This window comes from Phascolarctos cinereus, unplaced genomic scaffold (genome assembly GCF_003287225.1).
Source record: "Phascolarctos cinereus isolate Bilbo 61053 unplaced genomic scaffold, phaCin_HiC Scaffold_1;HRSCAF=81, whole genome shotgun sequence".
Taxonomy (NCBI): Eukaryota; Metazoa; Chordata; class Mammalia; order Diprotodontia; family Phascolarctidae; genus Phascolarctos; species Phascolarctos cinereus.
This window is the reverse complement of record NW_027555514.1, coordinates 265,877,911-265,904,020: the sequence shown is the minus strand read 5'-3', so window position 1 is coordinate 265,904,020 and position 26,110 is coordinate 265,877,911. Positions and strand designations below refer to the sequence as shown.

Genomic DNA, 26,110 nt, shown 5'->3' with positions numbered 1-26,110 from the left:
TTTTTATTTTTTCCATATGCTTTTGAGTTGAAATTTTTTTCTCCCTTTTTCTCCCCTCCCCCACCCTCCCCAAGATGGCGCACAATCTGACATAGGCTTTACATTTACATACCCATTAAACATATTTTCACATTAGTAAAGTTGTAAGTAAAAATTAAAACCAATAGGAGGAACCATCAGAAACATGAAACAAAACTCAACTGAAGGTAAAAATAAGTGAAAGCGATTTGACTTCCATACTTCTTTCTTTGGATGTGAACAGCATTTTCCATCCTGAGGCCTCTGGAGCAGAGTTCCTTTTTGAAGAGAAAGTTTCTATTTACTATAAATTCAGAAAGCTGAAGCACTGGCCAAAAATACCCATCAAAGGGCAAGCTTCCCATGGGCCATGGTGAAAAGAAGAGCAAGCCAGGCCTAGAGACCTCTTCATGACACACACCTGTCACTCAGATTAATTGGAGGAAACTGGGAGACAGCCATTAGTCAATTCATTAATCAGGATCCTGGCTCTTGCTCTCCTGCAAAGGATAATCCCTACAGAGATATTTAAAATCATGTGTCTTTTGGATAAATGTTATTCTGAGATGATATCAGAGAGTGACAAGTCACAAGGAGTTGTGAAATTCAAGCACGTTACCTTGTGTGACAGTAATGAACCAAGAAGGGTGATTTAAACAAATGACTAAAATCAAGAAGAAGAGAAATCAGACGTTGATTAATGGAGATACCACTAATTATTTTCTGCCTAGGAACAGTGAGCCCAAAACCACTGTACAATTTTTCTGTGATTTGTAATGGAGTTACTTTGGCCATTTTTGCCACTAGAGAAACAATCCAAATCATTATAACGATGTCCCTTTAGATGCGTTTCTGAATAAATAATTGTGTTTATATTTTTGACCCTTCCTTGAAGTAGCATCATGACAAATGAATTACCAGGAGGTGAACTGGTACTATTTTCTGAAATCTACCCCTCAACAATTTACAACTTTAAGAGCTCAAAAATATATAAAATTACCTAAATCCTTTTGTTTTGCCTATGATATTTCCATTCCAACCTATCAAAGTTATCTTTACATCATTGAATTCTGCCATCCATATACCCCTTAGAAGATCAGTGGCCTTCTGTTTAAGGATGGAGAATTGATAACAATATGTATGTGTATATGTACACACACATACATATACATACAAATACTATAAATCAACAAGGCAGATGGCAGGCTTGAAATTGCTGACCTCTGTGGCACAATTTCAGGGGCAATGTTTCAACTAAACCATTTACTCCTCATATTCCTTGAGACTTCAGAATTTAAAATATTAGACTACTTTAGGCAGACAGCTGTACATCTATAAGTGTGACATTTAAAAGAAAATTTAAACTTGTCACTGGTGCTCTCTATATACACGTATATATAAACCATGCTTTATATAAATATATAAATATATTATACAGTATATGGCCATGCTTTCTATAAATGCATACACATATGACATTATATACACACGTATATATAGATATAAATGATGCGCTCATGGTTAACAGGCGATAGTGTGATGCTTTAGCACTTAGATGAATTAAAAGGAGGTGAGAGACATATTGCTCAATTTTAGCAACTGAATCTCACTGATGAAAAGGCGTCTTCAAAATCCATAGGTGATTTAGCCCAAACTGTTATGATATAATATGAACAGCTGTGTGATTTGTAATTTGTTAACAGGCACAGATACACTATGAGTCAAAATGGCCAGTTAAGTAGACAAAGTGAAATAATTTAAGGGTCTTGACAATTACCCTTGCCAGGACATCATCACAAGCTTTATGTTCTTGTAAATAAAATTCATCCTAGCATATGAGACACTTTATTTTAAAAGGATTTGTCTCATTAAGAGAAAAAAATAGAAAAATTCTCCTTTTTAAGATTGGAGAGACTACAAGGAGAAGAGGGCAGGAAGTAGTAGGTCTACCAGGAGTAAATCTGAGGTCACATTTGAACTCGGGTCTTCCTGACTCTAGGCTCAGCCTTCTTTCTATCATACCACCTAGCTGCCTTTAGGAAGGGCACTGGAGAAAAAGGCATAGATGACCCATTCCATTGGAGGGCATGTTCACGCAGCTAAGATCCAAGAAATGGGACCATGGAAATATGAAGATAGAGACCTGAGGCTCTTAGCCAAAGACTGGCATCCAGAACAAAAGCCAAAATGGTGGGCAAGCCCTTGGGCTGAAGATCAGGACACATGGGAGTAGGAGAATGGAGCCTAAGGCAGAGGAACTGGAAAGCAATGGAAGAGTCCTAGAAAACCAAGCATTGAATAGGAGTAGTAGCCATGTGGCATAGCAGAAAAAGTCCCAAACTTAGGATCACATCTTGAATTTGTGTCCCAGCTTCACCATTTACCAGCTGGGTGACTTTGAGCAAGACATTTCGTGTCTCGACACCCCTCAGCTTCTAGTCTGCACAATAAGGGGCTTGACTTAATTATTCCCAAGGCCCCTTTTGCACCACCCCTCATCCACACCAGAAATGACCTCTGTCCTCAACTAGGCTTCACAGAAGCCAGCTCTTCCTTCAAGATGCAGTTCAAGCGCCACCTTCTACATAAAGCCTTTTTTGATTCCCCCACCTGTTGGTGCTTTCCCTGACTCTATAGGATTATGGTGCATTTTTTTTTCATCAGAACTGCAAGATCTTAGATCCAGAGCTGGAAGGAGAGCCTAGTGGTTGTTAAATCCAGGTTTCCTTTCCCCAGGGTGATAAAGGTAATAGGCAATTCGAGGGTGATGTCAAGATTTTGAGCCCAGGTAACTTGGAAGAATGACTACATCATGGTATAATAGTCAAAAAGAGAGAAATCAAGAATAGGAGTTGAATTAGGAAGATGACAAAATGGATTTTTAGGAGATGTTAAAATGTGTGTGCAAAATTGTGTGTGTGTGCCTCTGGTCCCATTTAAAATTAAATAATAACACATGGCCCTTCATTTTACAAATATAAATATGCAATATCTGAACCCTTGAAGGGAGAGGGGAAGTTTTGAGAAGTATGAGCTTCTTGAAAAAGAATATGTTATAATGATTTATGTTACATCTACACAATGATCAGTGAAATCATCCTTTTTGCATAAGCTCCCACAACCTACCTACAAAACACTAACTTACAATTAACTCTTTTGATCTGTCATTCTAATGCAATGACATATTTAAATTTCCTTACCAATTCTCATCTTCACTTTTGCCATTAAGTTGATATATGGAAGATAAATGTTTCTCAAAGGGTACATGATATTTGCATAATCAGAGTCTGAAGAAGCCAATCTAATCGTTTCACCCAAAGATAGAGCCTGTAAGACAGACAGCAACGGTTTGAGAGGGTAACTTGACAGAGTCATGGGTCGGGAAGGGCAGGGGAAATTTCTGAGTCCTGCAGAAAGAACTGTATTCTCACCTGTTCAATAATAAGAGCATGAGCCTGATTTAATAAATTGAAATTTTCATTTCCAGGAGAGAGATATTTCTGGGGTTCCTCAATTTTCAGTAAGTCATCCATTAACACCAGGCTTTTCACAAGTATTAACGAGCCTCGAGGAGAAATGAAGGGTTTCCCTTCAAGTAAATTGATTATGTCCTATTAAAAAAATTTGAAAATTGTTTAGTAGTAAATTTATCCAGATAGTAATAGATGCTGTTTATTTACTCTGCATCCAGAACCTTATGCAACTTGAACAGCTAGTTAAAGAATAGGGTGTGGGGGTTAGAGGCTTTCCTTGAAGTTGGGAACTAATTAGTTTTACATCCTGCCTCTGATGCCTACTGGGTATGTGACCTCTACAAGTCACTCAGACTCTCAATGGCCCAAGACTATAAATGACAAAGGCATAACCAATTTGTATTAGTAGAGGGGTCTTCCACAATAGGAGGTCCTCATATGAATGAAAACATAAGAATAGACCACTCCTCCTCCCTATCCCCAATGGAGTAAGTTTTATGTGGTTGAACTGAGATAATTGTTTACAAAATAATCTAAGGGTCCTTCTTTCTGTACCCTCAGATGTTTTATGATCTCAGCTGCCGTGTGCCTCTCTTGCAGGTCAAGCTTGACGGCTTGCACCAACACCTCTGCTTGCATCTCAGTGTCGTTCCAGTCCCGTGCCTCCACGAGCACTTCATTTATCAGGTGTCTGCAGTCGGTCACCTCATTTTCTAAAAGAAACAAGCAAATATACTTAGTGACAGCGCACTTAGAAACTGCAGAATTAGAACAAAGGCCAAAAAAATGTGGATGATACCCCTAACGTTTGTTATAGGGATGTCGCATAATGTAGTGTTGACATGATAATTGGATTGTTAACAAACGTGCGATATACGAGACATTTTCAAGACACTTATTGTAACTAATGAGAAAGCGCTTTAATGGGCTTCCATGTTTCAAATAAACAACACAATTAAAATGAAATATTTAGTTTAAGAGACAGATGTAGGTCAGTATAAACTATTAAGTATCTGAGTGACCTTGGGCAAGTCAGTTTTAACTTTCTAGGACTCGTTCTCCTCATCTGTAAAATGAAAGGACTAGATTTGAGGAGCTCTAAGGTACTTTCAGTTGTGACACTCTAAGAATCCAAAAATCTGAACTGGGAATTAATTTAAAATAGACCTAAGTCTCCAACCGATAACCCTGTTGTGCTTTGATTATTAGCTGTTTGGCACTAAGAATGCATTTCCCCGTAGAAACAATTATGGAAACAATCACATTACTGTCTTTGGCCAATCCCCAAAATTTAGCAAAGAATATAGTTAAGGCAGAGTATGTAACCTGGACTATTTCTACCACTCTCACCCTTTATTTATAACACTTTCTCTGGAAAAATGAATTACGAGTTGTAAGGAAGCGAAGGACATCCTGCTTCTCCCTTGCTCCTTCCCCTCCGCCCCCAGCACACACCCTTGGAATAAAAGGGGTAGGAGCCCTTTACATACATTAATCTATTTGATCTGCGCAAAGATCTCAAAGCAATTCAAATATTATGGTAATGAGGATTTGGTATGTGCTCAGAAGCTAAAAAGGCATCATCCACGTGGAAGCCTCCAGAGGGCTGCTTCTGGGAAACTAGAGAACTAGAGTGTACTACATGGACATTCAGTGGTGGTCTGCCACCTTGGTTGGAGCTGCATTTTTCTGTTGGCTGCATAGTCAGGACTGTCACCATCTTTAAAACCACCCCTGGCCTTTGGTGGCATTTATGTCCAAGGGAGGAGGAGACTCTACCCAAAGCCAGTGTGACCAAATGGTAAGTGAGGAGGGCCTTAGGTCCTCCCTTTTCTCCTGAGGACATATGGCTCTCAGATCCTAGGTCTTTGACCTTCTCATTCTTTTGTTTCTGTTTCTGTTTCTGTTTTTGTTTGAAGTGCAGGGAGTGGAATCTCTGTGAACACAGGAACCCAGTCATTGAGGGTCAAGGCCAGATGATGCAGCCAGTCCAGTAGCAATGTCCTAAGAATTGAGGGTCCTGGGACTCCAATCCAACAGAAGCCATACTGAACTCGGTGAGATCAATGCTATGTTGGAATTGAGTTAAGCTGTGAGCCTAATCCTGCTCCCCTCACTATAGTTGGTACAGAACAATAGTATGCCCCAACATGTTGGGGAAAATGTTTGCTTGTTTATTCTTGCTACCTCTTGGAAGTAAATCTCCACTTGTAAAAGCTAATCCAATGTTGAGTGATTAAATGGAACTCAGGTGTTAGTCACTGAACCTTAGAAAATGGGGGAACATGATTAGTGGGGACTCAATCCCATGGCAGAGGAAAAAGGATCCTCCACCCTTTCTGGGTCCCCAAGAAGCCCGAGTGGGATACAATTTGACAGACCCTCCCTGAAAGAGTTGGAACAGAGTCAACCATGTGAGATTAATCTACTTCCCAAGGCATATGGATGGAGTACCCGGCATCAGGAAAACTTGAGTTCAAATCTGGCCTCAGACACTTACTAGCTGTGTGACCCAGGACAAGTCATTTAACTTCTACCTGCCTCAGTCTCCTGAACTGCAAAATAGTACTAGAAGTACCTATGCCCCAGGGTTATTGGAGGAACAAATATTTGCAAAGTGCTTAGTAGAGTGCCTGACACATAATAGGTGCTTAATAAAAATACTCATTGCCTTACTTCCTTTTTTCCTCCTTCCTTCCTCCTTCTGTCCCTTATTAAGTTATATGGCTTGTCAGAGTCAGAAACAACATTAGAACCCATGACTTGAGTTCCCAATCTAGCCCAAGCTCAGAAATTACAAAATCTAATGTATATCCCACTAAAAACACTATTCCCATATGAGAAATATATAGTTCAGCCCAAAACGTTCTCCCTAGGGCGGGTGTTTATTTGTACCTTTCAAGAACCCCATGCCACGGATGTGTGCCACAGAGGCCACCAGCAAAGCCAGGCGGCACTTCAGCCACATATGAATGTTCAGATGTTCTCGGGCCAACATCCCAAGAGGCTCTAGGGAGTCCAGCTCATCCGGGTTCTCATAAACCTAAAGTAATCAAAAGACAGTGAGAGTGACGTTCCCCTGCTGGATACAGTGCCTAACACACCATCCATCACCACACCAGCCAAAGGAGCACCCTGTACTTTGATGCCATATTTTGAAGCAATGGGGAAAAGAGGGGTGAGATACTGAGTGGAGCAATGGGAGATACAAAGATCAGCCCACATTTATCAAGGGGCCTATTGTAAGCTAAGCAATTAAGAGATGCCACTTCCTAGCTGTGTGACTGTGGGTAGGTCACATCTGGGCCCCAGTTTCCTCATCTGTAAAATGAGGAACTTGGACTGGATGCCTCCTGGGGCCTTCCAGCTCTACATCTAAGATCCTAAAGTTTTGATGAAGTAGATTTATTATTGGATGTTTGGGAAGTCTTGGCAAAACTATTTCCCCAGATTTGATTGACATCTCCCCAGTTATTAATGTGAGTTCACTTGCTGGGTCAAAAGGAGAGTAGATTCACTCCCTTTGTCCAAGGAAGGCCAATAACCAGGCAAAATAGTTTTGCCAAGACTTCCCCAATATTCAGGAATTAAGCTATTTCATCAAGATTTGGGCATAGTGAGATTCTGGGGTGGGGTGGAGCAGGGTGGAGAGGCACACAAATAGATTAATAGGAAACAGATTGATGCGACAGAGAGATAGAAAAGATTGTCTGCTCAGGCATGAAGGGGTCATACTCAGTATCGGGGGAGGGAGTATCCCCACAGATGAGGATGCATCCTTGAGGTATACTGTTAATTCCAATACTCAAATAGAGCAGCCTATAACTTAATACATACTTCTTCTTTAGTCTTTTGGAAAACCTCTGCATTCTGAAGAATTTTAATTGCAGTGAAAGCTATAGAAGTGCTAGGGAGGGAAACAAAAATAAATTATTATTATTATTGTTGTTGTTATTTTGTGGTTATTGTTGTTATCAATAGATTTGTGTTTTAATTTCCAAAGGTCAAAATTATCACAGTCCAGACTACGCTATGGTTGTACTTACTATAAATATTCTGATTAGTTATCAAAACATGTATGTTTAGGGTACTCTTCTTCTTTGTTTTTTTATACCTAGAACCATAGCATACCATTGGGCTAAGGAAAACTAAGACAGATGTGAATTTATTTGCAGGGTCCCATAGGTGAAAGGGACTTCTGAGAGTATCTACCCCAACCCAGGACTGGAACAAGAATTATCATTGTGACATACCTGATAAAAGGCCATTGAGTCTTAGTGAAGGCTTCTAGTAAGTGAGGACCCACTAGCCCTTTCCATTCCTGGAAAGATCTAAAAGTCAACAAGTCTTTTCCCAACATCTAGTCTTTTCTTGGGCCTTTCCATCACCCACCCATTGTCCCACCCTCTGCTGTTTAGCAGAACTAGCTTAATTCTGCCACCATGGAATAATCCTTCCAACACTCAAAGATAGCTATCATGCATCCTAAAGTCTTCTCTCCAGGCTGAACACCTGGAAATTCCTTCAACTGATCTGTTCAACAAACATCTGTGTCCACTTTGTGACAGGCTCTGTACTGGGTGCTTGCTAGAGATAAAATGATGAACATGAGAGTCCCTGCCCTCATGGAACTTACATTCTACAAGGAACATAAATATATACACAAACAAATTTAGAACAAAGAAAATTGAGGAGAAAGAGAGAGGGTAGAGTGAAGAGTAGTGATCAGAAAAGGCAGTTTGGAGGAGATGGCACCCAAGTTGAATCTTGAAGACATCAGAGAGGTAGGCAAGAGATGCCATACGCACACTCCAGGAATGGGGAATGGTTTGGGGGACTATGTGTTGGTGGGAGAGGAGATATTGATCTAGTGGGAAAGGTCTGAATTCCAATTTGGCTGAAGTACAGAGTATATTCAGGGGAGAATAATGAAATAAGGCTAGAAAGGTAGATGGGAGCTACACGATGGAAAGTCATAATGCCAAGATGCATTTTATCCTACAGACCAGTGGTGTCAAGTTCAAATAGAAATGGGGTCCACTAAACCATACATGGGGATCCCTGAAAGCTACATATCGACTTAGCAAAGCACCTGTTTATGTATTTCTTTTTAAATTAATATATTAACACACTTATCAGCAACCACACTTTAATCTGGGTTGTGGGCCACACGTGGTCCATGAGCTACATGTATGACACCTCTGCAAACAACCAGGAGCCACTGAAGGTTTTTGTTTATGCAGTGAAATGTAACTTGGGAAGATTAGTTTGGTAGCTATGGAGGATGGCTTGTAGAAGATAGGGGCTGGAAACAGGGAGAGCTATTAAAAGAATATTGTAGTAATCTAGGTGCAAAATGATGAAGACTTGAATTAGAGTGAAGTTGAGAGAAGGGGGAAAATGATAGATGGAAAGATAGAGGAGTGATAGAAACAGAGACACAGACAGACAGCAGAAATGTAGGAGAGAGACAGACAGAGAGACAGATAGAGACAGAAAGAGATCATTTATTAAACACTTACTATATGCCAGGCACTGAGCTAAGCACTGGGGATAAAAATGCAAGACAGATAGTTCCTGACCTTTCATTCTAATGAGAAAGGACAACACAGAAAAGAGCTGGGGGAGAGGAGAAGGGGCTTGGCTTGGAGCTGGTGGCTGGGCAGTAAGGTGGAGGCTGGTTTCCAGGCAAGATAAGGCAGACGCTCATCGTCTCGTCAAAGATGGAGATAGAAATGACAAGGTTAGACAGTTGACTGGGCACAGGAGGTGGCAAGAGAGAAGGAAGTCAAGGAGGATTCAGTGGTTACAAAGTTTAGTGAATGGAAAGATGGCAGCTCTCACGATCTTCATATGGATTGGAGTTGAGGCCTCCAACATCCTGGGGCTCTCCAGATAATCTAGATCTTTACTTTATTGTAGCATTTAGAACTGAACTCAATATTCCAATGGAGTCTGACCAAGGCAGAGCATAGTACTGTCCCATCATTTCCATAGCCCTGGATGTGATACTTCTCTGAAGGCAGCTCATGGTTTCATGAAGGTTTTTTGTTTGTTTATTATTACCATATCACATTATGGACTCATACATTAAAATCTGTAGATCTTTTTTCTGATGGATTGGTTCCTCTCCATGCTTCCTCCATCTTTTCCCACATTGGGATTGAGACTGAATCTGTTATTTCATTGGTACAGAGAAGTTCTGGTTGAGGAGGCACCTTCTCTTCAACTTTCAGTCTTAGTTGCCTGGATCATTGAGAGGTCAAGAGCCTTGACCAAGGTCACACTTTCAGTACATATCAAAGGCAGAACTTGGCTAGGTCCACCTGACATCAAGTCCAGCTCTTTATCCCGCCAATGCCATGCTGGCCCTAAGAAATGCTTATCAATCGATCTATTGCTCTTATAGCTATGAACTTGACTTTTTGAACCTGTTGAAGATATTACCTTTATTCCTATTAAATTCTAACAAATTAGAATCAGTCCAATGTTTTAGCCTGTCAAGATGAGATTATGAGGGGGCAGCTAGGTGGCACAGTGGATACAGCACTGGCCCTGGAGTCAGGAGGACCAGGGTTCAAATGCAGCGTCAGACACTTACTAGTTGTGTGACCCTGGGCAAGTCACTTAACCCCAATTACCTTAAAAAAAAAGATAAGATCATGAGATCACAACTCTGTTACTCAATGTGTTAGCTATTCCTCCCACTGGTATGTAATCTGCAAATCACTAGACAAGTATATATATTTTTGCCTTTATCTAAACATCAATAAAAATGTTCAACAATCAGCATCAATCAGAGGTCTCTGGGGTATCCTATAGTCAAAGATATTTATATCTTTAATTGGATTAAGAAATATACATATATAATGGAATATACATGTGTATATACACATTATATACACATATCTATATAATATGTATATATATTTTTCCCAAGCTCATATTTTCTTTTAGAGAATCCCCTGAGAAATCTTGAAGACAAATGGGATTCTGATGGGGAAAATGTTCAAAGAACACCAATATCAGCTATTATCTGAGCCTCCTGTCACAATACAGATTTCTCATAACTCAAGAGCAGACAAGCTATTAATTCTTTAATTTCCTAGAGCACTTTGTAGTTCTCAAAGTGTTCTATTTCTTTTGCTGCTCCCAAGCACTCTGAAGTGGGCATTATTAACTCCATTTTAGAGATGAGGGAATGAAATCTCAAAGAATTAAGTGACTCTCCCAGGGTCACACAAGTAGATGGCATCCAGCCTGCAGCCTCTGAAGCATAACCTTTCACAGCTGAAAGGGACTTCAGAAGTCCCTTGGTCTAATCAGTTTCTGAATTGCACATCCTAGATCTAAAATGGAGATAGAAACTTGACATTTTGGGTCTGGAAATTTCCATCACGCCCCTTTGGGGATGTTTTACTTTGATTTGGCCTGTTTCATGCGATGTCTCTGCCAATAGCTTCGCCTTTCATTTCGCTTCTTAATTCATGAGCATTTCCTCAGTGAATGGTTGCTCCCATCAACGGCTCTTGGGCTCCAGGGAAGGAAATGAAGTTGGTCTAACCTCTGCAGTCTCAGAATTCAGATTTCAGGATCACACTTTGGGGAGCAGGGGCGTTGTCTCTAGATGTCGTATGGTTCAGGTGTGGAATGATTCCTCTCTCAGCTCTGATGCTCACTCTACAGGCTTCGTCACCATATCTCAGCTGCCTTCTCACCCTGGGACATTCCCCTGCCCCTGCAGCTCTTTCTCTCATAGGTGGATTCCTCCCAGACCTTGTCAATTTTGAGGAGGAGGCCAGATGACCTATCATTTATCCTTCTCTGAGCTGCATTTCTGACTCTTCAGACTCGGCCACCAAGTCCCCGTTTGGGGACCTCTCTCCTTTGCCCCTACTTTGACGTTGTCTTCCACAATTAGCTCTTTGAGGAAAGGGATTGTCTTTTTTTTTTTGGCACATATTTGTATCTCTACCAACCTGCGTCAACCACTCTGCCTGGTTTCATATCCATGGACCAAGATGCTCCCAGCATCTTCCCCCTCTTTACCTACTTCCTTTTGTGTGTTATCTCCCATCATTAGACTGTAAGCTCTTTATGAGCAGAGACTCTCACCTATCAGACTGTCCCTGGCACTTAACACAGTACCTGGCACATAGGAGGCACTTAACGTTTATTGGATTGAATTGGACTTAGCACTGTGTAGACCTACATTTGTATGCACACACACACACACATATATACACACACGCACATATATGTGTATATATATATGCTTGCATATATACATATGTATGTGTGTATGCATATATATACAACTATATACCTATATTGCACATGTATTCACATATATACATACATACTTATCTACGCATGTATATACACACATGTATACAAATATAAGCATATATAGTGCAATTTCAACTACCTTTAATACTTGGGGACACCTTGGGGAGACAGAGAGAGGGAGAGAGGGAGGGAGGGAGAGAGAGGGACAGAGAGAGAAGCAGAGGAGAGGGAGATAGGACAATGTGGAATAAGATGAGAACATGGAATGATGAGCAGAGCCCCTGAAGCCACAACCATGTAGGACATTGCTGGCATCCAAACATTTCCCTCAATTCCCTTCCCTGCACCCCCAGGAATTGCTAAGAGCCTATGACTTAAATGAGATCATTCTTTTCCTGGGTGAGCTGAGATTTCACCCTGGCTCCTAGACCACAAAGCTTCCTTTATTCTATTGCCTAAACTAATCCGTAAGACTTCCTCATTTCTGTTTTAGCATTTACTTTGATAAATGCATTTGTTCATTATCTGTGATTGTCTTTTGTGTAATAAGCATTTGGACTGAGGGAGAGCTATAAAGGCTGAGTTACGTTGTTTCTCCCCACATCGGAGGTGGAGCTATGCCCCCTCCCCATCAGTGACCAGGGAAAGTAGATTTTATCCTGAGCCCTAAATAAGAATTGTACCACTAGATTGCAAATATCTGATGGATAGATTTAATTCCAAGCCCAACATCCCTCTTGAAGATAAGAGATGGAGTGTCTCCCCAGATGTGGCTGTCCCACATATATCCATAAAAGTAAAACTCCAATCTCACTGAGACATGGAAATGGAGTATGCCAAATTTAGTTATATAACATTCCTGTTACAGATAAGTCATTCTACTCATCCCCTTATTAAAGAGCCCATAAAAATCTCTTCCCTCTCCCCTTTCTATCTCTTTCCTCCTGTCTCTCTCCTCTCTGTCCATCTCTGTCACCATCTCTCCAAAATCACACATACATACACACATATATGTGCAGTTGTGACTGTGTGTATATAGACACAAGGGATAGAAACTAAGCCTATAATAGGTATAGGGAACTCCCAGGTGAGGTAATAGCTTCTACTATTCTCAGACCTTACAACTAATAGTTTTAGAGAGTGCTTACACCACTGAGAGGCTAATTGACTTGCCCAGAGTCATAACAGCCAGAGGCATGTCTCAAACCCAGAACTTGAACTTCCCAGCTTTGAGAACAGTTCTTCAATATACTATACCCTGTTGCCTGTTTACATACAAATTGGAGGTGGGGAGATTTCCAAAAGCCTTTAGGAAAAGAGGCTTCAATTTAATATAAAATAAGATGCAGATGAAACCTCTAAGAAATTTCCAACATGTCAAAGAAATAAAAAGAAAAGAGTTGCTGAGTGTCTGACAAAGGAAAGGGGACCCTGGAAAAGATGGCAGTACACTTTGAATAACTGTGATCACATTTTTTTCTGATTAACATTCACAGCTGAAATGGTCAGTTTCTTCATAAAAATATCCATGCAGCTCACTCTTCCTGTCAATTTCCTTGGCACATGACTTTATTAACAGGATTATAAAATGTCAGCTAGCATTCTTGTGAGAAAATGACTGTCCAACACTCTCAGCAAAGCCCAAACAGAAGATAATGAGGGGGAAAGTTCATGGAAGAAAAACTCCTCCATCCTGTCAGGAGGTCTCCCCCAAAACCAAGTGACATCCAATAAAATGAGAATGCCTGATTTTCATAGAACATTTTTCCCAAGGGCTATATCCAAGTATTTGAAAAGGGAATGATAAGAATATGTTTGCATATTGTTCGAATATCCCTATTCCAGCCTACTTTAATTGTCTGGCATTTTTCAGATTAATGTACTGTCACTGTTTCTGTTGTTGCTTCTTGGTTTTTCCCTAATCTTTTCCATCTCTCGGATTGACTATGATTCTTTAGCTCTAAAAGTCACTAGGCAATTGGCTATATATGAAAATAGTATGGAGCTTGAATAAGGTATCTATAACCATATGGAAAAAAACTCTAAATTACTCATAAAATTAGAGAAATGTAAGTAAAGCAACTCTGAGCCTCTACTTCTCATCCATCAGATTGGCAGAGAAGACAAAAGAGGAAAATGACAGATGTTGGAGGGGCACATGGATGCCCCTTGTGTAATAAGCATTTGGAACTGAGGGAGAGCTATAAAGGCTGAGTTAAGTTGTTTCTCCTCACATCGGAGATGGAGCTATGCCCCCTCCCCATCAGTGACCAGGGAAAGTAGATTTTATCCTGAACCCTAAATAAGAATTGTACCACTAGATTGCAAATATCTGATGATAGATTTAATTCCAAGCCCAACATCCCTCTTGAAGATAAGAGATGGAGTGTCTCCCCAGATGTGGCTGTCCCACATATATCCATAAAAGTAAAACTCCAATCTCACTGAGACATGGATAGAGCTAGGAATTGGTCTAGCCATTCCGAGGAGAAATTTAGAATTATTTGACTTCCTTTAGAGAAGCTTCTCCCTACCAAGTCCTCCAGAAATATCTATAGGAACGGTAAGCCAGCTTCAATTTACTCTGTGACTGTCTATGCCACAGACATTATTCTGTCTTTTCTCTCAAATTGGCAATAAAAAGGGAAGAGCATCATGGGACCACTGGGGACCCTTGAGTTGCCATGACTTATCTTTTGCCCAAAGGGCACACACAGTTTGAAAAAGGCATGGGTCTATCTTCCATCAGTGTGAAGGTTCAAGACCTCTTTTAATATTCTTTCTACCACAGGCTAGACCACTCTGGGCCCAAGTTTCCTCCTCTAGAATGAGAGGTAGAACTAGGTGACCTCCGAGATCCCTTACAGGCCAAGATATACAGCCTGCATTCCATTCCCAAATCATATGCCTATTGGCTATGTGACAGTGGGCAAGTCACTTCATTTCTCTGGGTCTAAGTTTCACTATTTGTAAAAAGGGGTTTGAAATGGCTCTAGATTTGTGGTCCTATAATTATGGTTGTGCAGTCTCACTTCTGAGGGTTTAACTTCTGCATCCAGGCCTGTGTTTAATTTAATATATTTGAAAAAAAAATAAACTATGCAGAATAGAGATTCATAGCATCATAGCCAATCCCCTTTTGCTATTCTTTGTATAAGGAAATGCCCATGCTCATGGTTCCGGGTTGGGCCTCACTCAGGCCAGTCCCCTGGTGATTGATATTCATGACTGGAATAACCAGCAGATCATTCAATAGTTAACAAAAGGAGATTTACTGAGACACAGAAAGGAAAGGATATTCAACAAGGAGACACATCAAAGACTCCACAAGTTGGTTCAGCTGAGAAAAACTGCCCTGTCTAGATGGCCCATTTGTTCATGGGCTGAGCATACCAGAAGCAACCAGAAAATTAAGTCAGCCCCCAAGAACTTGAGTCCTCTGAGACAATCAACTCCTGATGGTTTCAATAACTCCTAAGGAAAAGCTCACCTAACCTTTTTTTTTGGGGGGGGAGGGTTACAGCGGGGGGGAAGGAGTTAGGACATTATTCCTACCACATCACACCCCTTGGTGGTAAGGGGACTCAAGGTCTGCTAGAGGAGGTTCCATCACTTAAATGATTTTAGGGTTGTTAATTGGCCTACGGTGACCTTAGGAATTCAAGAGGCCTTATATAAGGAGCATTAAAGGAAGTAAGGAAAAACCACCCTGCAAACAGGCAAGACAAAACAGAGCTGCCTATGCTCCATCAGCCAGAATCTCCCCCTTCCCAGGTTCCTTGTGGGCATGGCAATAACTCATCTTTTCCCTATCAGAGGCCTCTGAGGGGCCGCCCCTCTCTTCTGTGGGGAGCAGGTAGACACTTTAACCTGTTCACTTTTTCAGGAAAGCAAGTCCCCCACCAAACAATTCCATCACTAGGTTCTTCAAGCCGTCCCTGTGGAAAGCTGCACAATGAGCACGAGGTGTTACACTGCCAGTAACATAGAGGGGCCAATCAGTTCTAGAGTACAGTAAGCAAAGGCCAGTGGTGGGTCTGTCTTTGCCACTGCCCCTGTGTCTGTGACCTATGCTGATGCTACCTGCTGTGCCAATCAATGTCCATCCCCTTTCACCAGGGCCGGTACTGACCACTGCCACCACTGTGCCCTGAGCTCTGCTGCCCTCGGCTGGGTCGAGCACTGCCTGTGTATGCAGAGCTGACTTCCACTGCCCCTTCCCTCCCGGGCCCGGCCTTGAGAGCCCTGTGGCTGCTGCGGCTGCTGGGGCCTGACCCAGGAGCCTTTTCTCAAGGGAGATTTCTAAAAGGGTAATAACACTAAATTTCCAACTATATGTGTCTACTCTGAAAGCAGATGTAAAGAAGTGACCTGAAAAATACATGTTGTTTAAGACTCATTATTACAGAACTCAATAAAATATGCTCAATCAATTTTACCTACTTTATAAACATCATGATTAGCTTTTTATGCTTACTTCTCAAAAGCAAATTTCTGATGAGCTCTAATTCCAGCATAGGGGTCTATTTCTTATTAGCTGGCATAGAGAAGAATGGGCCAGTCTCCAGCTCCACCGTGGCCCAGCAATGCCAAAAGCCATGCCACTAAGGGGGTATTAGTACATCACTGCTTTGCTAAAAGTGCCAGTCAAGATGATGTGGGGGCCTCTGGAGAATGTACCTTGACAACTTTAAATATAACAAAAACAAGATCACGGAATTAAGGGGAGCAGGGGGAGAAAATAATAACCTTGTCAGAATCTGACACCACCAGCTGCAGCAGCATCACTGACTCAGCCAACTGCAATCATCCCTGGCTGTCTCTTCCCCCTGAGGGGCTTAGTATATAATATCATTCAGAAGTTGTTATGTTTTTAGAACACTTTTAAAAAAAATTATCATATGAATATAATCAGTAAAAAAAAATCCATATGTGCTGTTTTGGGGTAAGCAAAAAGTTATTTCTAAGTTTGTCTCCTGCTTTAAAAAAAACCCAAAACAGAGCTCAAATTAACTTGTGTGTTCTTTATAGAAGAGGAAGAGGAAATCTGCCAGCAATATGCTACAATAAAGCAGTTACTGGGGTTTAACAGCTGTCTCTTTAAATTTAGCCATATCTGGTAAACCCCCTGTTATTATGAAATCAACAGGCTTTTGGGACCCAGGAATTTCCATACAGATGTAAAATTTAAGTTATTTTAGAAATTAGTGAGGGGGGAAGAGAATACCTTAAAAGTAAATGACTTGCTGGATTTGAGATTCAGTTTCTGTTCCTTGGGGAGTCAGAGGCACTGTAAGGAGATTGAGGCCACCCAAGGGATTAAGAGGCACCAGGAGCTGCATGATCTGGGGACCCCAAAGGGCCTGGGCAGGACAGTGTCAAATATGCCAGAAGATCTCAGTGCTTCTGGGGACCGTGAGGCCAGGTGCTGAGTGCCTGTACCACCTTGGGAAGCATTCCAAGGATGCTTCATCCCTGACCACGTTAGGATGTTGGCTCGCCCTCTGCCACACTCACAGAATCACAGAATCTCACAATCACATCACCGAATCTCTGCATAGGAAGGGACCTCAGTGCAACTAGTCCAACCAACCTGAGCAAGAATTCCTACCATGGCAGTCCTGACATGCAGCCATCTTGCCTTTGCTTGAGCAGAGACCCACTGGGCTTGTCAAGTGCTAGCTAGCTGTGGGGGAGTTTTTTCTTACATTAAGCCCAAATGTGTCCACATAGCCTGCCAGCAGCTCCCAGTCCTGCCTTCTGGGGCGAAGCAGAACTACTCAACTCTCTCACTTTCTATATGAGGTCTTTCAAGAACTTGAACAAGGTGATCACAAGTGTCCCAGGTCTTCTCTAGGATAATAATAAGTCTCTTTTCTTCAACTGATCTTTACATGGCATGAGAGCAAAGGCCTTCACCATGCTTGGCGTCATTCTTAAACCTATTGTGCCAAGAACTGACCATAATATGAGCTTCTTTGTTAGACTGTAAGCTCCTTGAGGGCAGGGACTGCATTTTGCCTCTTTTTGAACCATGAGCACTTTGTAGAGCCTGGTGCACGGTAGGCATTTCATAAATGTTTATTGATTGAATGACTGAGATGCTGTTTGACCTGCTCAGAGTATAAACAGACTGCTCCCTCTTTATTCTAGGAAGAGTTGGCTTTGAAGATGCCAAAAGTCACCCTAGCTTCGCTGGTGGCCACATCCTACTGATGACTCAGATTGAGCTTGCAATCCACTAAAACCCCTAGATCTTTTTCACACACTATTGTCCAACCATCTTTCTCCCATTTTGTATTTGTGAGATTGACTTTTTTTTTAACCCAAGAAGAACAGTCTACATTTATCCCTATTGAACTGTACCCTATTAGATATGGCTGGATATTCCAGAGAGGCAGTGTGGTAGTATGAAGAGTATCATAGAGTGAGAGAGAACATGGGTTCAAATTCTGCCTAAGAAACGTGCTGTTTCGGGGGCAGCTAGGTGGCACAGTGGATAGAGCACCGGCCCTGAAGTCAGGAGGACCTGAGTTCAAATCCAGCCTCAGACCAAACATGACACTTAACTAGCTGTGTGACCCTGGGCAAGTCACTTAACCCCAATTGTCATAAAATAAAATAAAATAAAATAAAATAAAATAAAATAAAATAAAATAAAATAAAATAAAATAAAATAAAATAAAAAAGAAATGTACTGTTTAGATGACCTTGGGCAGATCTCTTAGCTTGCTGGGCTTCTTCCTTATCTACAAAATGACAGGGTCAGACTAGAAGGCCTTTGAGGTCCTTTAGACCTAGTCTAGCCTGTCTAGACATTCTGGATCCTTACTCTGTCACCCACTGCACTAGCCACCCTCCGCAGCTTTGTACAATCTGCAATTCTGACCAGGATGCCACCCAAGCCATTCTCCAAGTAATGCAGAAACACATGAATCAGCCCAGTTTCCCTGACAGACCTCCCTGTAAGGCAGCCCCAAGCCACTGCTGACTACTTGAGCTCAGCCATTCAGCCGGTCTTGAATCCATCGGTTATCAAGGTTCTGATCCACATCACTCCACCTGTTTTCACAATAACAAGGTGATAACAGCCCCAAGATGGCTCAGTGGATAGAGTGCTGGGCCTAGAGTCAGGAGACTTGAGTTCAAGTCCAGCCTCAGACTCTTATTAGCTGTGTGACCTTGAATGAGTCATTTAATTTCTGTTTGCTTCAGAATCCTCCACTGCAAAATGGGAATAATAATAGCACCTGCCTCCTATGTTTGTAAAGCACTTAGCACAGTGCCTGGGACATAGTAAGTGCTATATAGATGCTAATCATGTCACTCTCTTACTCAATACCCTCCCATGGCTCCCTAGGGCCTCCAGGATTCAGCACAAACTGCTCTGTTTGGCATACACCCTCCTGCCTTCCCAGTCTTCTTACACCTCACTCCCTACCACTTACCCTTCAGGCCAGTGACACTGGCCTCTTTGCAGTGCCATGAACAAAATCCTCCGTCTCTTGGCTCCGGACACTCTCTTGGACTGTCCCCCACACTTGGCACACTTTCCCTCCTCTGTTCTAATTACCTCCTTGGCTTCCTTTAAGTTCAACAAAAACACTAACGAAACACACCTTGAAGCCTTCCCCAAACCCTCCTAATTCTAGCATTTCTCTCTTAATTATTTCCTATTTATCTTATATATAGCTTGTTTGTACATATTTGTTTGCATGTTGTCTCCCCCATTAGATTGTAAGCTCCTAGAGGGCAGGGACTGTCTTGTAACTGTCTTTTGCTTCTTTCTGTATCCCTACCACTGAGCACAGTGCCTGGCATGCAGTAGGCACTTAATAAATGTTTATTCATTGATTGAGATATTTTATCAAACACTTTGCTACAATCTATAGCATTCCCTTGATTTATCAGCTTAGTAGCCCTGTCAACAAAAGAATAAAGTGACTGGGGCACAGCCTGTTCTTGATGAAACCATACTGTCTCTTGAGGATCACCACTTAGTTTATTAAGCATCTCTTTAATAATAATGGTTCAATTTCCATTACCTGTGCAGATGACCATCAGATTTGTATATGCTACTCTCATTTCTCTGTCTATCCTGCCCTCAGTCGCCAGCTGCCTCACTGACATCTCCACCTGGATATACCACTGGCTTCTCAAATTCAACATATCAACAAAATAACTAATTGACCTTTCATCAGTTTCCCTTGAGAATACCAGGCCATCCTCCTTCTAGTCAAACAAGTTTACAGCTTCAATATTAGCTTTGATCAGATCCTCTTGTTTGCCTCCCATATCCAGATGGTTGACATTTTTTGTTGATTCTACCCGCATGAGATCTCTTTCATCTGTCCCCTTTTCTCTACTCCCATGGCCCATCCTCCTTCAGATCCTTATCACCCATCATCTGGACTATGGTAACAGTTTTCCCATTGCTTTCCCTGGTGCTAGCCCTTCCCCTTTCCAGCCCTTCTTCTACTCAACTGCCAGAGTAACCTTACTAAGGCATATATTTGACCATATCACTCCTCTACTCCAAAGTTTTCAATGGCTCCCTATTACCCCTAGAACTGAAAAAAATAAATCCACCATGACCACCTCAGCTTAGCATTGAAGGCTTTACGAGGCCTGCTCCTTTTCAGCGATTGTTCACAATATTCTCTTTTACATATTCCCTGAACCTCCAACTCCCATACCACCATACCTTTGCTTAGCCATCACCTCAGCCTGGGAATGTACTCTCTCCTTGTAGCCACCTCTTCATTCCTTCCAGGACTGTCTCAGGTTACACCTTCTCTGTGAAGCCTCCCAGACCACCTCAATCATTCTTTCTGTCTTCCTTTTGTAACTGGCTTTATTATCTTGCCTGTGTATTTGCTACTTTTCCCCTGTTGGACATAAGCTCTTCAAGGTCAGGGGCTGCTTTGCTTATGCCTTGTATCCTCAATACTTGCACATAGTAGGTGCCAAAAAGTTTATGGAACCGAGCAAAAACAAAGTAATTGTCATCTTGTCCGAGGGCGCTTACCTGAAAGGTGCTTGTTGCCTCTGCATCGCAATAGCGGCTAGCTGGAGCTTGACCTCAATCATAATCTCTAATTCTACAGGGCTAAACTGAATTATTCTCTTGCGGTTGGATGACTCTGCATTTTCTATTAGCGTGAGAAGCTTATCTTCGGCTTCTGTCAGTAAAATCCCCTGAAGAACCAAAGGGAGAGGAAAAAAAAAACATTTAAATGCCTAGCCTGTGCTGAGTATTGCAAGCATGGGATATATATAGAAAAGTGAACCAGGGCCTGCCCACCAGGAGCTCACATGCAAATGGGGGAAGACAATGAACGTGGAGGGTTTGAGCTACACGTCAGAAGAAAAGGCCCCATGGTCCTTAGGGCGCAGCAGCAAAGTAGATGGTAAGGCCTCTTCTCCAACACCATTTGCACTGATCTAATCACATCAGTTTCTGATGCTGAGCCATCTGACAGTGCCAAGGACTTAGGAAAGAAAATCGCATCAACATCGAAGTTCCAGAGTCATTCAAAAAAGAACCAGTTGCTTATGAATTGGCCTAACATTCAACAAAATCAAAATGAATTAAATTCACAGTTTTTGTTATGATCCTGATCTCTGGATATTTCCCCTAATCTGTATGATTCTATGAGTGAAATGGTCAGCTCGAAGGTTTTACCTAAAACCAGCAAACTGGCAAAAATGACAAGAGATGGAAAGTATCAATGCTGAAGGGACCTTACTTAACTTTATGTAACTCAGATGCAAATGTTGCCTAGGTGAATGCAAGTAATAGTTATACTGGAGAAAAAGAAGAAAACTAATAGCAAAGGGGAGCTTGCCCATTATTTTCACAGAAGTTCATTTCATTGTTTTTTTTTTAATAAATGTGGGTCAACTAAGTAGTAAAATAAGCGTAATGAAATACTAGATTATCCAACAAAGAACCAGAGGTTCTGCTGCTGTATTTGCAGCAGAGAAGGAAAAAGATACAAAGAGGACTTCAGGGAGTCTTTCAACAGCAAAGGTCTAAAACCTCCATGTTATAGAGTACCCCCCAGCACTGAGGAACCTATGTTTTGTGCATTAGATGGGAATTTAGGAATGAAACATGAAACATAAGCACAATGAAACAAAGCATCTCCAATGCCTTAGTCATGCTGGAAATCCATGGGTAGACACTCCTGGTCTTTTCTCTATGTCTTTTATTTAAGAAAGAATAAGTCCCCCAAAATCCAGCAAGAAGAGATAGAATGAGAAATTCCATTTAAAATAACTGTGACAATATAAGATACTTGGGACTCTACCTGCCAAGACAAACCCAGGAACTGTATGAACATAAGTAAAAGCACTTTTCATGGAAATAAAGAAAGGTCTAAATAATCTGGAGAAATATTAATTGTCCTTGGGTAGGCCGAGTCAATATAATAAGAATGATGATTCTACCTAAATTAATTTACGTATTCAGTGCCATATGAATCCAGCTACCAAAGAATTACATAGATCTAGAAAAAAATACCAAAACAATTCATCAGGGAAAACAAAATGTCAGGAATATCAAGGGAATCAATGGGGGAAAATGTGAAGGAAGGTAGCAAGACAGTACCAGATTTCAAACTGTATTGCCAAGTAATAACCATGAAAATAATCTGGCACTGGCAAATAAGTAAGAGTGGTGGATCAGTGAAATAGATTAGGTACATGATACACAGTTGTAAATGACCATAGCAATCTAGTGCTTAATAAACCTAAACATCCAAGGTTTGGGGGACAACAACTCACTAGTTGACAAAAATTGCTGAGAAAACTGGAAAGCAATTTGGCACAAACTAGGCATAGGCCAACATCTTGCCCCGTATGCCAAGATAAGGTCAAAATGGATAAATGATTTAGATATAAATAATTAATATCATAAATAACTCAAGAGAACTTGGGGAAATGTGCCTGTCAGATCTATGATTAAGGGAAGAGTTTATGACCAAACAAGAGACAGAGAGTATCAGAGGAGGAAAAATGGATAATTTTGATTACATGGAATCAAAGTTTTTACACAAAATCAGTGCAGCCAAAAGTAGAAGGAAAACAGGAAACTGGGAGAAAATTTTACAAGTTTCTCTGATAAAAGTCCCATTTCTCAAATATATAGGGAGCTGAGCCAAATGTATAAAAATAAGAGCCATTCCCCAAATGATAAATGACCAAAGGATATGAACAGCCAGTTTTCAGAAGAAATCAATGTTATCAATAGTCATATAAAAATAGTCTAAATCACTATTGATTAGAGAAATGCATGTTAAAATAATTCTAAGATACCACTCCACATGACAGAAAAGGAAAATGACAAATGTTGAGAGAGATTTGGAAAAACTGGGACACTAATGCACTGTTAGTGGACATGTGAACTGGTCCAACTATTCTGGAGAACAATTTGGAACTATGGTCAAAGGGCTATAAACTGTGCATACCCTCTGACCCACAATTACAATAGTAGGTCTGTACCCCAAAAAGATCAAAGAAAAAGGAAAAGTGCATATCTGTACAAAAATATTTATGGCATCACTTTTTTGTGGTGGCAAAGAACTGGAAATTGAGGGGATGCTCATCAATTGGGGAATGGCTGAGGAAGTTGTGATATATGGTTATGATGGAATACTATTGTGCCATAATAAATAACAAGGGGAATGGGTTCAGAAAAACCTGGGAAGACTTATATGAACTGATGCAGAGTGAAGTGGGCAGAAACAGGAGATCATTGTACACAGTAACAGCAATTTTTGTTAACAGTGACCAACTGTGAAAGACTTAGCTACTCTGATGATGATCATGATTCAAAATAACTCAAAAGGACACATGATGAAAAAATGCTACCCACCTCCAGAGAGAGAACTAATGAATTCTGATTGCAGGTTGAAGCACACTTTTTTCACTTAACTTTAATTTTTTTTTACAACATGGCTAATATGGAAATATGTTTTACATGATTTCACATGTATAATCGATATCATATTGCTTGTCTTCCCAATGGCTGGGGGAGGGGCTAGAGGGAGGAAAAGAATTCATAACTCAAAAAAATTTTTAATTAATGTTAAAATAAAGGTATAATTATTAAAAGAAAAAATGAGCTCCCACTTCTGTCTCTTCAAAGTTAGATTCATTCACAATATCATTCTGTATTGCCATGACAGCACATCTCTGAAAATGGGCATGGCCAAAGGCACAAGGACTGAGTGACTATGTATCCTGTGATAAATGAAAGTTAAATTACCTTTAATTTGCCTGGCGTCAGCTCCTCTTTGGTCTTGATCAGAGTAATAGTTTGTGTAGGTTCTTCCTTTGCATGTTCTTTTATGTGGGGACACATGAAAGTTTGGAAAGTAAAACACAAAGTTCAACATTTCAACTAATAGAACAATAAAAAACAATCACAATGATGACAACAAATGTTCTCAGTCCAGGATCCTTAGCTTGCGGGGAGGGGAGTCTGTGAACTTGTATATATGTGTTTTTTTAAATATTTAGATAACTTATTCAATATAATTGGTTGTTTTTGTAATCCTATGTATTTTATGTGTTTAAACGCATTATTCTGAGTAGTGGTTAGATTGTCAAGTGGTCCATGACACAAACAAGATTGGGAACCTCTGTTCTATACTGGAATATTAACTCATCCCTCAAAAGCCCCGTATTCACATATTATGAGCCCAAATCTCACAAGGACAATAATAATAATAACAATGATAATGATAGTTTTGCTTTCTATTTCTTCCTATAGCTAACTTAACTTCTCCTTTAAGAATCTGGATGCTATACCACTTGGTGTATATATGTTTAGTATTGACATTGCTTCATTGTCTATGGTACCTTTTAGCAAGATGTAGTTTCCTTCCTTATCTCTTTTAATTAGGTCTATTTTTATTTTTACTTTGTCTGAGATCAGGATTGCTACCCTTGCTTTTAACTTCACCTGATGCAAAATAGATTCCGCTCCAGCCCCTTACCTTTACTCTGTGTGTGTCTCTCTGCTTCAAGTGTGTTTCTCGTAAACAACATAGCGTAAAATTCTGGTTTTTGATCCACTCTGCTATTTGCTTCCATTTTATGGGAGAGTTCACCCCATTCACATTCACAGTTATGAGTACTAGCTGTGTATTTCCCTCCATCCTATTCTTCCTCCTGTTTGTTCTCTCTCTCCTTTTATCCTTTTCCTCTTCACTAGTGTTTTGCTTCTGTCTACCACCTCCCCTAATCTGCCCTCCCTAATGATAATCATAGATGTTGTAGTTGTTTAGTCATTTCAGTCCTGTCTGACTCTTCGTGACCCTATTTAAGGTTTTCTTGGCAAAGATACTGGAGTGGTTTGCCATGTCCTTTTCCAGCTCATTTTATCAATGAGGAACAGAGGCAAACAGGATTAAGTGACTTGCTCAGGGTCACACAGCTAGTAAGTGTCTGAGGCCAGATTTGAACTCAGGAAGATGAGTCTTCCTGACTCCAGGCCTGGAGCTCTCTCCACTGCAAGAAGAAGAAGAAAAGGAGGAAGAAGAGGAAGGGGAGGAAGAGGAAGAAGAAGAAAGAAAAGGAGACAACAGCAACACTTATTAAATTGTGCTAGGAATGCTAAGACAGAAGTGGAATACTCTGAGACAATATGTACGCATATAGGTATAATAATACTAGCCAGCATTGATTGACCACTTTAGGGTCTACAAAGTGCTTTATGTAGATTTTCTCAATGGATCCTCACAACAAGCTTTTCAAGTGGCTGCTAGCATTATCCTTTTTTGCCTGCTCCTCTGCTTTCATTTGTATAGGGAATTCCCTCTATCTAAACAGATTGGGCAGCTTTTCCAAGTATAGTCTTAAAGAGCATCCTGGCGCAGTGGAAGGTTAAGCATCTTGCCTAGGGTCCCCCAGCTAACATATATCACAGGCAGGACTTGAACCTTCTCCATTCCGTGTCTAATAATCTAGAACAGAGTATTAGTATTGCCATGGTAATTCACAATGAGGTGGCGACTTTGAGAAATTTCATGAAGTCTAGCTGTCAGCAGACATGTGGCTGGAAAGGACCTTTAAAATCTCCTTTGGGCGTGTGGGGTTCCATTTATTCCCTTATTGCTTCTGAGGATAAAAGAATATCTGGATGATCAGAAAGAGTGGTGTGTTTACCAAAGATGCCTTAGAGAAGCAACATGTACGGGTCCTTTAAGGTCTGCGAAGCATGTTCGTCAGAACAGCCCTTGGAGACAGGTAGTTTAATAAGGACTATCAAGTGGGGTGGCTGAGGCTAAGCAGGAGAAAGTGACTTGCCATGGCTGCCAAGC

General features: G+C 40.9%; 1 protein-coding gene across 1 annotated transcript in view; it reads right to left on the bottom strand.

Moving 5' to 3' along the window:
- Positions 1 to 26,110, bottom strand: part of CFAP54 (cilia and flagella associated protein 54) — a 288,300-nt gene that overhangs the window by 66,546 nt on the left and 195,644 nt on the right. Inside the window, exons 51-57 of the mRNA XM_078150421.1 lie at positions 24,052 to 24,128; positions 20,809 to 20,978; positions 7,329 to 7,398; positions 6,387 to 6,534; positions 4,047 to 4,204; positions 3,450 to 3,629; positions 3,219 to 3,345 (exon numbers count right to left, since the gene is read on the bottom strand). Coding sequence (XP_078006547.1) covers positions 3,219 to 3,345; positions 3,450 to 3,629; positions 4,047 to 4,204; positions 6,387 to 6,534; positions 7,329 to 7,398; positions 20,809 to 20,978; positions 24,052 to 24,128 — 930 coding nt within the window. The remainder of the gene's footprint in view (positions 1 to 3,218; positions 3,346 to 3,449; positions 3,630 to 4,046; positions 4,205 to 6,386; positions 6,535 to 7,328; positions 7,399 to 20,808; positions 20,979 to 24,051; positions 24,129 to 26,110) is intronic.